Source organism: Bufo gargarizans, chromosome 4, assembly GCF_014858855.1.
Source record: "Bufo gargarizans isolate SCDJY-AF-19 chromosome 4, ASM1485885v1, whole genome shotgun sequence".
In the NCBI taxonomy this organism is placed as follows: domain Eukaryota; kingdom Metazoa; phylum Chordata; class Amphibia; order Anura; family Bufonidae; genus Bufo; species Bufo gargarizans.
Genome location: NC_058083.1, coordinates 454,707,328 through 454,720,616, shown reverse-complemented (window position 1 = coordinate 454,720,616; position 13,289 = coordinate 454,707,328). Strand labels below are relative to the sequence as shown.

General features: G+C 47.2%; 1 protein-coding gene across 4 annotated transcripts in view; it reads left to right on the top strand.

Moving 5' to 3' along the window:
- The window catches only part of FANCD2 (FA complementation group D2), an 85,283-nt gene that overhangs the window by 54,674 nt on the left and 17,320 nt on the right, over window positions 1-13,289 (top strand). For all 4 annotated transcript variants that reach the window (XM_044290285.1, XM_044290287.1, XM_044290284.1 and 1 more), the window contains 6 exons: window positions 4,510-4,625; window positions 4,701-4,809; window positions 6,769-6,873; window positions 7,768-7,862; window positions 7,937-8,077; window positions 8,161-8,271. In XM_044290285.1, coding sequence (XP_044146220.1) covers window positions 4,510-4,625; window positions 4,701-4,809; window positions 6,769-6,873; window positions 7,768-7,862; window positions 7,937-8,077; window positions 8,161-8,271 — 677 coding nt within the window. The remainder of the gene's footprint in view (window positions 1-4,509; window positions 4,626-4,700; window positions 4,810-6,768; window positions 6,874-7,767; window positions 7,863-7,936; window positions 8,078-8,160; window positions 8,272-13,289) is intronic.

Here is a 13,289-nt window from a genome sequence, read left to right as displayed (position 1 = left end):
ACGGCTCCTTGGAGAAAAGACGAAAACCTCCTGGTCCAGTATTTAGGAGGGAATAGGGGGAAAAAAGCATCCTGCGGGGTTATTGCTAGATGGGTGAAGAAGGCCATAGCTAGGGCTTATATTTCCTTGGGTCTCCCCCCTCCTTCAGGTTTTGGGGCCCATTCTACTAGGGCAGTGTCTACTTCATGGGCTGAAAGAGCTGATGTGTCTTTAGCTCAGATTTGCAGGGCGGCTACCTGGAGCTCCCCCCATACCTTTCTCAAACATTACAGATTGCAGCTCCATTCTGATGCCTTTTTCGGGGAAAAAGTCCTTCAGGCTGTGGCCCCCCCTAGGTTCTACTTATAGTTTATCTCGCACAGGCTGCCGTCATGGGTGAGGGGAAAACATTGCTTACCGGCAATCGTTTTTCTCGATACCCATGACGGCACCCGATATTTCCCTCCCCATGTAGACATATAAATATATAGCGTTTGCCAGGTCTATATGAAGTAATATAGATAAAAATAAAAAAAAGATGGGGATCTTTAATCCTTTGTCACTTTTCCCCGGAGAACAATGTATTTCTTCCACTGGTGTTAGGTGGAGGTGTGTCCTTTTTATCTTCTCAGGTTTCCTGTCCTGATGGGAGGTCCTGAGTCGCACAGGGTGCCGTCATGGGTATCGAGAAAAACGATTACCGGTAAGCAATGTTGTTTTTTACATCATAAGGGTGCATATAGCTAAAAGAGGATATATTCTATATGTGTGTGTGTGTGTGTATATATATAATTATACCTCACATACATAGATAACGGGGTGTGTGTATATGTACATACAGGTCCTTCTAAAAAAAAATAGCATATTGCGATAAAGTTCATTATTTTCTGTAATGTGCTGATAAACATTAGACTTTCATATATTTTAGATCCATTACACACAACTGAAGTAGTTCAAGCCTTTTATTGTTGTAATATTGATGATTTTGGCCACAGCTCATGAAAACCCAAAATTCCTATCTAAAAAAATTAGCATATTTCATCCGACCAATAAAAGAAAAGTGTTTTTAATGCAAAAAAATTCAACCTTCAAATAATTATGTTCAGTTCTGCACTCAATACTTGGTCGGGAATCCTTTTGCAGAAATGACTGCTTCAATGCGGCGTGGCATGGAGGCAATCAGCCCGTGGCACTGCTGAGGTGTTATGGAGGCCCAGGAGGCTTCAATGCGGCGTGGCATGGAGGCAATCAGCCTGTGGCACTGCTGCGGTGTTATGGAGGCCCAGGATGCTTCAATGCAGCGTGGCATGGAGGCAATCAGCCTGTGGCACTGCTGAGGTGTTATGGAGGCCCAGGATGCTTCGATAGCGACCTTAAGCTCATCCAGAGTGTTGGGTCTTGCGTCTCTCACTTTCTCTTCCCAATATCCCACAGATTCTCTATAGGGTTCAGGTCAGGAGAGTTGGCAGGCCAGTTGAGCCCAGTAATACCATGGTCAGTAAACCAGTTACCAGTGGTGTTGGCGCTGTGAGCAGGTGCCAGGTCGTGCTGAAAAATGACATCTTCATCTCCATAAAGCTTTTCAGCAGATGGAAGCATGAAGTGCTCCACAATCTCCTGATAGCGGCTGCATTGCCCCTGCCCTTGATAAAACACAGTGGACCAACACCAGCAGCTGACATGGCCCCCAGACCATCACTGACTGTGGGGACCTGACACTGGACTTCAGGCATTTTGGCATTTCCCTCTCCCCAGTCTCCTCCAGACTCTGGCACCTTGATTTCCGAATGACCTGCAACAGTCCAGTGCTGCTTCTCTGTAGCCCAGGTCAGGCGCTTCTGCCGCTGTTTCTGGGGAATGCGGCACCTGTAGCCCATTTCCTGCACACGCCTGTACACGGGGGCTCTGGATGTTTCTACTCCAGACTCAGTCCACTGCTTCCGCAGGTCCCCCAAGGTCTGGAATCGGTCCTTCTCCACAATCTTCCTCAGGGTCCGGTCACCTCTTCTCGTTGTGCAGCGTTTTCTGCCACACTTTTTCCTTCCCACAGACTTCCCACTGAGGGGCCTTGATACAGCGCTCTGGGAACAGCCTATTCGGTCAGAAATTTCTTTCTGTGTCTTACCCTCCTGCTTGAGGTGTCAATGATGGCCTTCTGGACAGCAGTCAGGGCGGCAGTCTGACCCATGATTGCGGTTTTGAGTAATGAACCAGGCTGGGAGTTTTTAAAAGCCTCAGGAATCTTTTGCAGGTGTTTAGAGTTAATTAGCTGATTCAGATGATTAGGTTAATAGCTCGTTTAGAGAACCTTTTCATGATATGCTAATTTTTTGAGATAGGAATTTTGGGTTTGCCAGGGTGTTTCTAATGAAGGTGTGTTGGGAGTTAAATCTAGTAATCGGACTACGCCGATACATTTAATTTTGTGACCCATTTTCTTTAGATTTCTTTTTGTTGCTGCCGCGCAGTAAAAGACTTTCCTTTTGGGAAACTTTGAGGATTATTTTTGTAGATTCCTCTATAAGTCTTTTTGGGTACCCTGATCCTTAACTCTATCTTTCAAAATCCCGATTTAGCTCCTCATTGTCATCAGAGCAACTTCTCCTAATTGGCTTCATTTGGCTAAATGGAATGTTGCGTTCCCATTTCTGATGATGACTGTTGGAATCCAGGGAGCTATTGGCATCGACGCTTATAAAATGAGTCTTGGTGGAAATCTTCCTGTCGTGAACGATGAGCTGTAGATCTCAAACGGATAGGTTCCAATCGTTAGATTAATGAATTGAGCTCATCTGCCCCTCCTTGCCATACAAAAATAGTGTCAATTAGATTTCAGGGTGTAGTAATAACCTAAATTTCTCTCCAGACACTCATAAAAAGGTTGGCATATGATGGGGCAAATGTTGTCCCCATCGCAGTGCCATTTATCTGGATATAATGGGTGTCGTGGAATACAAAGTAATTATGGCGAAGTGTGAAATTGGCTTAAAAAATAAACTTTGAGATTTCGGCATGAGAGTATGTTACAGCTGTGATCCCTGGGTCATGTTTAATATCTCTGTACATAGGAGACGTCCGGTGTCCCCCACATGTAGTCATCTTCCCCTGTCAAGGAACTGAATAAGGTGGGAAGTGTCTCTAAGGCTGCTTTCACACTAGCGGTAGGCTGTTCACCCTGTCGGATTCGTCCTGCTGCTATTTCGCCGTACTGCCGTACTGCCGCTCCGTCCCCATTGACTATAACTCGGACCTCCGCCCCTGTCCCCATTATAGTCAATGGGGATGGAGCGGCAGTCTGGCAGTACGGCGAAATAGCGGCAGATCCGTCCTGCCGCTAGTGTGAAAGTACCCTAAGATAGGAGGGAAGTGTGGGAATATATTTCTGTAGCCTATCCCGGAAATAATTGGTCTACCAGGGGGATTGACAAGAGATTTATGGATTTTTGGTAGAAAATAGAATCATGAGGGGGATCGGTGTGGGATTTTCAAAAAAGTTCTTATTTTTTTTTTATCGATTAATTGTTTGCTCGCATCCTAAATCAACTGGTTCAAAGATTGAATTTTTTTTATTTTTTTACAGATCTTTGTGTCCTCTTATGATTTTATAGTAGTTTTGATCCGATAGTCGGCCTCCATAATGACTATACCTCCTCCTTTTATCCGCACTTTTTATCACTATATTTTATTTTTTATTTTCCATAAAGTTCCTCCGAGCCGAACATTCTCCCCAGTTTAAGTCATTTCTTCTGGGGTTCTCAGTGTGATTACTTCTATTTGTATTCATATTTAAGGAAGTGTTACCAAAGACAAGTCATTCATGACCATGTTAAAACTGCATTCAATATGTGGACCCTACTTTCAAGTGGATAAAATTACAATGTTCCCTTAACATTGGCGGGGATAGGATGGAATTCAGATGAGACTGGTAATTGTGTTTCTACATTAGGAGAAGTAGAGGGAACTGGAGGTTCATTACCATCTACTCAGTGTAAGGGTTTGTGGGCAAAGTGACGTCTAAGTGTAAGTTTACCTATACATTGGTTCAGGTCTACAAAGAGTTAAAACAGATCAGGTTTATCGGCGGGGCGGAATGGGAGTCCCTTACTCGGCGGGGCGGAATGGGAGTCCCTTACTCGGCGGGGCGGAATGGGAGTCCCTTACTCGGCGGGGCGGAATGGGAGTCCCTTACTCGGCGGGGCGGAATGGGAGTCCCTTACTCGGCGGGGCGGAATGGGAGTCCCTTACTCGGCGGGGCGGAATGGGAGTCCCTTACTCGGCGGGGCGGAATGGGAGTCCCTTACTCGGCGGGGCGGAATGGGAGTCCCTTACTCGGCGGAGCCAGTTCATTCTGTTCTAACTTGTACCGGGATAAGTTGAAGATCCCTCTGGACTTTTCATCGACCACTAGTGGTTGTGAAACAATTTAGTCTACTTTTTGGGTTTGGATTTTTTTTCTTTAGAGGAGTTTGTCTTCCAAGCCCCCCGCTTGGAGAATTGTTCTCTGATCCATCATGCATTGTGTCTCCGAAGGCTGCCCGCTGTACCTTACAGATCTAGACGTCATCGACAAGATTGATTCTCTGACCAAGCAAGAACGGGAGTTCCTGTGCTCGCTGCTCTTTCTGGCCATCAACTGGTTTATAGAGGTGAATGTCATGAAGCTGCCATGTGTTCCACCAATGGCTGCGACCTCCTGATTGACACTGAGCTCTTCCCTGCAGGTAGTCAACGCCTTCTGTAAGCAACCAAACGCCGACATGAAGGGGAAGGTGCTGAGCCGTCTTCAGAACATCACATGGCTGCGATCCATCCTGGAGAAGTGTCTGCCTGGTATTGCCTGTCTACCTTCCTACATTTCAGAGTGTGACTAATGTCTGCGGTCAGACCTGTATTTCCACTTAAAGGGGTTGTGTCACAACGGACACTTATTACCCTGTCACAAGTACAGCGCTCGGCTACATCCATCAGCCCCACAGACAGCACGGTGCATGCTTGACTGCCATCCCAACGCCTCCTCACTGCCGTTGTGCGGTGATGAGGAATTGGGTTTTGTGACTCCCCTTCTCGTGATCAGTGGGGGTCCACATGGTGGGGCCCAAAGTCATCAGGTGTTTGTCACCACTCCTGTGCATAGGTTATACATTCCAGTTATGTCACAACCCCTTTAGACATAACTGGAATGTATAGATCAAGAGTTTAAAGCGTATAGATCAAGAGTTTAAAGCGTAGTCTTTTTACTACTCCGGACTCGGTTATATCCTTCTATAATAGGATATAACTACTATAATACTGCTCCTATGTACAAGAATATAACTACTATAATACTGCCTCCTACGTACAAGAATATAATTACTATAATACTGCCTCCTATGTACAAGAATATAACTACTATAATACTGCTCCTGTGTACAAGAATATAACTACTATAATACTGCTCCTATGTACAAGAATATAACTACTATAATACTGCTCCTATGTACAGGAATATAACTACTATAATACTGCCTCCTATGTACAAGAATATATCTACTATAATACTGCCTCCTATGTACAAGAATATAACTACTATAATACTGCCTCCTATGTACAAGAATATAACTACTATAATACTGCCTCCTATGTACAAGAATATAACTGCTATAATACTGCCTCCTATGTACAGGAATATAACTACTATAATACTGCTCCTATGTACAGGAATATAACTACTATAATACTGCTCCTATGTACAAGAATATAACTACTATAATACTGCTCCTATGTACAGGAATATAACTACTATAATACTGCCTCCTATGTACAAGAATATAACTGCTATAATACTGCCTCCTATGTACAAGAATATAACTGCTATAATACTGCTCCTATGTACAGGAATATAACTGCTATAATACTGCTCCTATGTACAAGAATATAACTACTATAATACTGCTCCTATGTACAAGAATATAACTACTATAATACTGCTGCTATGTACAGGAATATAACTACTATAATACTGCTCCTATGTACAGGAATATAACTACTATAATACTGCTCCTATGTACAGGAATATAACTACTATAATACTGCCTCCTATGTACAAGAATATAACTGGTATAATACTGCCTCCTATGTACAAGAATATAACTGCTATAATACTGCTCCTATGTACAGGAATATAACTACTATAATACTGCCCCCTATGTACAAGAATATAACTGCTATAATACTGCTCCTATGTACAAGAATATAACTGCTATAATACTGCTCCTATGTACAGGAATATAACTGCTATAATACTGCCCCCTATGTACAAGAATATAACTGCTATAATACTGCTCCTATGTACAAGAATATAACTGCTATAATACTGCTCCTATGTACAGGAATATAACTGCTATAATACTGCTCCTATGTACAGGAATATAACTACTATAATACTGCCTCCTATGTATAAGAATATAACTGCTATAATACTGCTCCTATGTACAGGAATATAACTACTATAATACTGCCTCCTATGTACAAGAATATAACTACTATAATACTGCTCCTATGTACAAGAATATAACTACTATAATACTGCTCCTATGTACAAGAATATAACTACTATAATACTGCTCCTATGTACAAGAATATAACTACTATAATACTGCTCCTATGTACAAGAATATAACTGCTATAATACTGCTCCTATGTACAGGAATATAACCACTATAATACTGCCTCCTGGTGATCAGCATGGTGGGTGTGGGAGTCACATATGGGGGATTTGGGGTCACTCACATTCATTTTGTTTTTCTTCAGCTTGTGCCGGTTATGTTCCACCTTGTGCCCGTTTTGACTGTGATCAGATTGAGGGGCCACCTCCTGCATTACCTGCTGTTACTGCTGTGAAGAAGACTAAGAGGGGTACTATCAATGGGGGGCAGGGTGGTGTCCAATCATCTTGGCTCTTCTTCCTGACTGGGCGGGGAGGTCTCCAATCATCTTGGCTCTTCTTACTGACTGGGCGGGGAGGTCTCCAATCATCTTGGCTCTTCTTCCTGACTGGGCGGGGAGGTCTCCAATCATCTTGGCTTTTTTTCCTGACTGGGCGGGGAGGTGTCCAATCATCTTGGCTCTTCTTCCTGACTGGGCGGGGAGGTGTCCAATCATCTTGGCTCTTCTTCCTGACTGGGCGGGGAGGTGTCCAATCATCTTGGCTCTTCTTCCTGACTGGGCGGGGAGGTGTCCAATCATCTTGGCTCTTCTTCCTGACTGGGCGGGGAGGTCTCCAATCATCTTGGCTCTTCTTCCTGACTGGGCGGGGAGGTCTCCAATCATCTTGGCTCTTCTTCCTGACTGGGCGGGGAGGTCTCCAATCATCTTGGCTCTTCTTCCTGACTGGGCGGGGAGGTCTCCAATCATCTTGGCTCTTCTTCCTGACTGGGCGGGGAGGTCTCCAATCATCTTGGCTCTTCTTCCTGACTGGGCGGGGAGGTCTCCAATCATCTTGGCTCTTCTTCCTGACTGGGTGGGGAGGTCTCCAATCATCTTGGCTCTTCTTCCTGACTGGGTGGGGAGGTCTCCAATCATCTTGGCTCTTCTTCCTGACTGGGTGGGGAGGTCTCCAATCATCTTGGCTCTTCTTCCTGACAGGGTGGGCTGTGGATTCTTACTGAGCGGCTAATGACGGGTGAGAAGGGTTGTGATGACTTGCTCTTTACCTTTGGGGTGATGCCTCTGTTCAGAATGAGGGTGCAGTGCGAGAGCGGCCATCTTGTCCCAGAGCTCGGGCTCATTGCTGCATTTCTGATACTTAAGGAAAGAAGCGTCCACTGGGGGATGGGAAGAACTTGTCCACAGAAGCCTCGCAGACTGAGGAGCCGCTAGAGACTCAGAAGAGCCAGTTGGAGAAGGTAGTCCAGCTCTGTAAGTAGGAGGTTTTGGGTCCCTCTCTGTTGCTGAGGTCTTCAATCTCCATGTTTTTCAGGACAAGGATGAGAACAGCAGGCCCTGCGTCAGCCTGTGCAGTTACCGGCCATTCTTTAGGGAGCTGGATGTCCACGTGTTCACGGTTCTCCAGAGCGGCCTCGTCACGCGCTCACTGCTGGATTCTAACATGTGTACAAAGGTAAAGGTCTGCCTCCTGATTCTGGTGCAGTCACAGCCTGCGGGCGGCTGCAAACTCAGCACCATTCATTCTGTGTCCTGCAGGCTACAGAAGTGGTGCAGCTGGGGCCGGCAGAGCTTGACTTTCTCCTGGAGGATCTGTCCCGCAAAGTGGAGAACATTCTGACCACCTCCAAAAGGTCACTCGTTCTGAAGGTAAGGCAAGTCAGAGCTGTATATATGAGGTCACCTCTGGGGTTAGACCTCTTCGAACCCTTTATGTACTGATTGCATAGACTGCAGACAGTGTGATCCTGTAACGCCGTGCGGACAGATCCAGTGGTTCCCATTGATTGGGGTTCTTCAGTTTTCCATTAGGGTGTTTTTCACTGCAGCCCTGACCGACTGCCGTGTACAGTAGAGCTCCATCCTGTGGTCTGTAGAAGGTTGCCACTCAGTGCTGCACCAGATGTGCGCAGCGTCTGCTGTATGCGATCAGTGCTGCACCGGGCGGGCGCTGTGTCAGCTGAGGTTATTAATGGTCTAAGGATTGTCCTGCTGCCCGAATGCATATGGGCACGCAGATCATCAAGATCCACTGCTGGCAGCTGAACCTACAATTGCCGACCAATGACGTGCCAGATGTGCTCAATGCAAGACAAGTCCAGAGACACCACAGGCCACGTTAACACGTCTAGGCCACACAGGCTGCCCACAGTAGCACAAGCAACATGCGGCCTGGCATTGTGGAGAAATGGCCGGACCACTGGATCCATGACGAAATCACCGTAACCCGAGCTGTTGGTACCTGAATGAGAGTGCTCCGGCTACCATATATTATACTACCTGACCCTAAGATCCTGAGAGTAGGACCAGTGTAACTTTCCCTTGTGAAGACCTCCTTATGGCGTTACCCGCACGGTCTCAAGACCAATCTTCAGTAATCACTGAATCCAAGGTAAAAGCGTCTCATCCCTGAAGAGTACAGACCTCCATTCCAGCCTCCATTGCCGTCTTGCTGTGCACCATAATGGCCTATGAGAGTGGTGGTGTGAGGTCAGTGGACATCTGTAGCTGGATGTCCAGTGTCGTGCAGATGCCTTCAGGTGGTTTGTTTGCTGCCCTAGGCTTGGGATGTGCCACTTTCACTTGTAGTACAGAAAGGATCATTAGGCACCATTCTTCAGATTAGACGATGTGTCCTGCACAGGTTCTTCTCTCTGCTCCTCTTCCTGTCATTCCAGGTCATTGTTCTCCTGACCACTGGGACACACACACTCTTAACCAGAGCTGACATCTTGGCCTCGGCACGGAGCGATCTGCCGGAGTGATGAACCGAGGCCTCTCAGCTCAGCCTGTCCCCTGTGTGTGACAAGTGGTGATAACTGGGAGGTCTCATGTTGCTAAAAAGACTGTTTTCAATCTGGCTTTTATGCCCCTCCCACATCTCACAGATTGGAGCTAGGTGCTGAAAATGTCATCATCTGCAGATCTTAGTAACACTGGCTCCTTCCTGGATTTACAGAACGTTAAAGCTTTTCCGTCCTGTTACTGGAATTTCAGTGTCGACGAGTCTATAATTATGTACAATGGGGTCTGTATAGGGGGGTCTGTAGATATTACATACAGTACCGGGGTAATCGGTCTGTAGATATTACATACAGTACCGGGGTAATCGGTCTGTAGATATTACATACAGTACCGGGGTAATCGGTCTGAAGATATTACATACAGTACCGGGGTAGTCGGTCTGTAGATATTACATACAGTACCGGGGTAATCGGTCTGAAGATATTACATACAGTACCGGGGTAGTCGGTCTGTAGATATTATATACAGTACTGGGGTAGGGGGACTGTAGAAATTATATACAGTCGTGGCGAAAAGTTTTGAGAATTACATAAATATTGGAAAAGTTGCTGCTTAAAGGGATTCTGTCATCAGATTTTACCCCTATAACCTAAAGATATCCTCATGTCCGGACTAAGAAGAAGAATCCTAAGCTGGCCTTATTAAACCTCACTGAGGCTCTATTTGTCCAAAAAACAGGTTTTTATAACCTGCCAATCACTTACTTAAGGTGCCCAAGGGGAGGTCCGTTAATACAGGGTGCCCGTCCGCACCCCTCGCTGCCTTCCGTCTTCATCGCGGCCTTCCCTGTCTTCAGCGCCGCCTTCTACAGCTCAGCACCGCCTCAGCAATCCTCCCCGTCCCTCTGCCAGATACCGCGCCTGCGCGCTAAGCTCAGCCAATCTGCAGGTCATTTTAGGGTTGAGCGAAGTGCGCATCACGCCGGCGCATGCGCACTTTGCTCAATGAAGCCGCTGCCAGGAGTCCGCACGGGCGCATCAGGCCGAGCCTAGTGCGCAGGCGCGGGATCTGGCAAAGGGACGGGAGGATTGCAGAGGCGGCGCTGAGCTGTAGAAGGCGGCGATGAAGACGGAAGACTGCGCTGGGCACCGGACGGTGAGGGGTGCGGACGGGCACCCTGTATTAACGGACCTCCCCTTGGGCACCTTAAGTAAGTGATTGGCAGGTTATAAAAACCAGTTTTTTGGACAAATAGAGCCTCAGTGAGGTTTAATAAGGCCAGCTTAGGATTCTTCTTCTTAGGCCGGACATGAGGATATTTTTAGGTTATAGGGGTAAAATCTGATGACAGAATCCCTTTTAAGTTTTTCTAATAGCAATTTGCATCTACTCCAGAGTGTTATGAAGAGGGATCAGATGAAATGCATAGTCCTTATTTGCCATGAAAATTAACTTAATCCCAAAAAAAAATTTCCACTGCATTTCATTGCTGTCATTAAAGGACCTGCTGAGATCATTTCGGTAATCGTCTTGTTACTCAGGTGAGAATGTTGACGAGCACAAGGCTGGAGATCATTATGTCAGGCTGATTGGGTTAAAATGGCAGACTTGACCTGTTAAAAGGAGGGTGATGCTTGAAATCATTGTTCTTCCATTGTTAACCATGGTGACCTGCAAAGAAACGCGTGCAGCCATCATTGCGTTGCATAAGAATGGCTTCACAGGCAAGGATATTGTGGCTACTAAGATTGCACCTCAATCAACAATTTATAGGATCATCAAGAACTTCAAGGAAAGAGGTTCAATTCTTGTTAAGAAGGCTTCAGGGCGTCCAGGAAAGTCCAGCATGGTCTCCTAAAGAGGATTCAGCTGCGGGATCGGAGTGCCACCAGTGCAGCGCTTGCTCAGGAATGGCAGCAGGCAGGTGTGAGCGCATCTGCACGCACAGTGAGGTGAAGACTTTTGGAAGATGGCCTGGTGTCAAGAAGGGCAGCAAAGAAGCCACTTCTCTCCAAAAAAACATCAGGGACAGATTGATCTTCTGCAGAAAATATGGTGAATGGACTGCTGAGGACTGGGGCAAAGTCATATTCTCCGATGAAGCCTCTTTCCAATTGTTTGGGGCATCAGGAAAAAGGCTTGTCCGGAGAAGAAAAGGTGAGCGCTACCATCAGTCCTGTGTCATGCCACCAGTAAAGCATCCTGAGACCATTCATGTCTGGGGTTGCTTCTCATCCAAGGGAGTGGGCTCACCCACAATTCTGCCCCAAAACACAGCCATGAATAAAGAATGGCACCAAAACACCCTCCAACAGCCACTTCTTCCAACAATCCAACAACAGTTTGGTGAAGAACAATGCATTTTCCAGCACGATGGAGCTCCGTGCCATAAGGCAAAAGTGATCACTAAGTGGCTCGGGGACCAAAACGTTGATATTTTGGGTCCATGGCCTTGAAACTCCCCAGATCTTAATCCCATTGAGAACTTGTGGTCAATCCTCAAGAGGCGGGTGGACAAACAAAAACCCACTAATTATATTTCACTACATCACAGAAACAACTGAGACAAAGATCTAAAAGCAGTTTAGCAGCAAACGTTGTGAAAACTAATATTTGTGTCATTCTCAAAACTTTTGGCCGCGACTGTAGATATTATATACAGTACCGGGCTAATCTGTGAATTTTCATTTTTGATGTTAACGTGTATTTTTATTTTTATTTACTAACTTTTAACCCTCTTAGGGACTAGAACCCTTGTCCTATGCACCCTGACAGAGCTCTATCAGGGTCACTAGGACCTCACACTCTCCCTGCTGTCCTGTGCATAGTACACACCGCAGCAGGGAGGTTACCATGGCAGCCAGAGCTTCAGGAGCGTCCTGGTCGCCATGGTAACTGATCGGAGCCCCAGGCTTACACTGCTGGGGCTCTGATGGGAGCTGCCACTGAGGAGGGGCTTGGGTGGGGGGGGCACCTGAGGGGTGCAGATCACAGCTACTTGTCATAGAGATCTGGAGCAGGCTATGTGACTCTGCAGCCAGCTCCCGCCTCCTGTGTATGAATTAATGAGAGTTATCTTCATTGGTGGCGCAGTGTGCCCCAACAACCCCCAACCCCAGTATTAGACATTGGTGGTGCAGTGGCCACAGCTCCTCTTCTCCTTCCTCCCTCTCATTGGTGGCACAGTGGCCACAGCTCCTCTTCTCCTCCCTCCTCTCATTGGTGGCGCAGTGGCCACAGCTCCTCCCTCCTCTCATTGGTGGCGCAGTGGCCACAGCTCCTCTTCTCCTCCCTCCTCTCATTGGTGGCGCAGTGGCCACAACTCCTCTTCTCCCTCCTCTCATTGGTGGTAGCAGCGGCCACAGCTCCTCTTCTCCTTTCTCCCTCTCATTGGTGGCACAGTGGCCACAGCTCCTCTTCTCCTTTCTCCCTCTCATTGGTGGCACAGTGGCCACAACTCCTCCCTCCTCTCATTGGTGGTAGCGGCCACAGCTCCTCTTCTCCTTCCTCCCTCTCATTGGTGGCGCAGTGGCCACAGCTCCTCTTCTCCTCCCTCCTCTCATTGGTGGCGCAGTGGCCACAGCTCCTCTTCTCCTCCCTTCTCTCATTGGTGGCAGCAGCAGCCACAGCTCCTCTTCTCCTCCCTCCTCTCATTGGTGGTAGCAGCGGCCACAGCTCCTCTTCTCCTTCCTCCTCTCATTGGTGGCAGAAGCGGCCACAGCTCCTCTTCTCCTTCCTCCTCTCATTGGTGGCGCAGTGGCCACAGCTCCTCTTCTCCTCCCTCCTCTCATTGGTGGTAGCAACGGCCACAGCTCCTCTTCTCCTCCCTCCTCTCATTGGTGGCAGCAGCGGCCACAGCTCCTCTTCTCCTCCCTCCTCTCATTGGTGGCAGCAGCGGCACGGGGGGGGGGGTGTTTACTAAC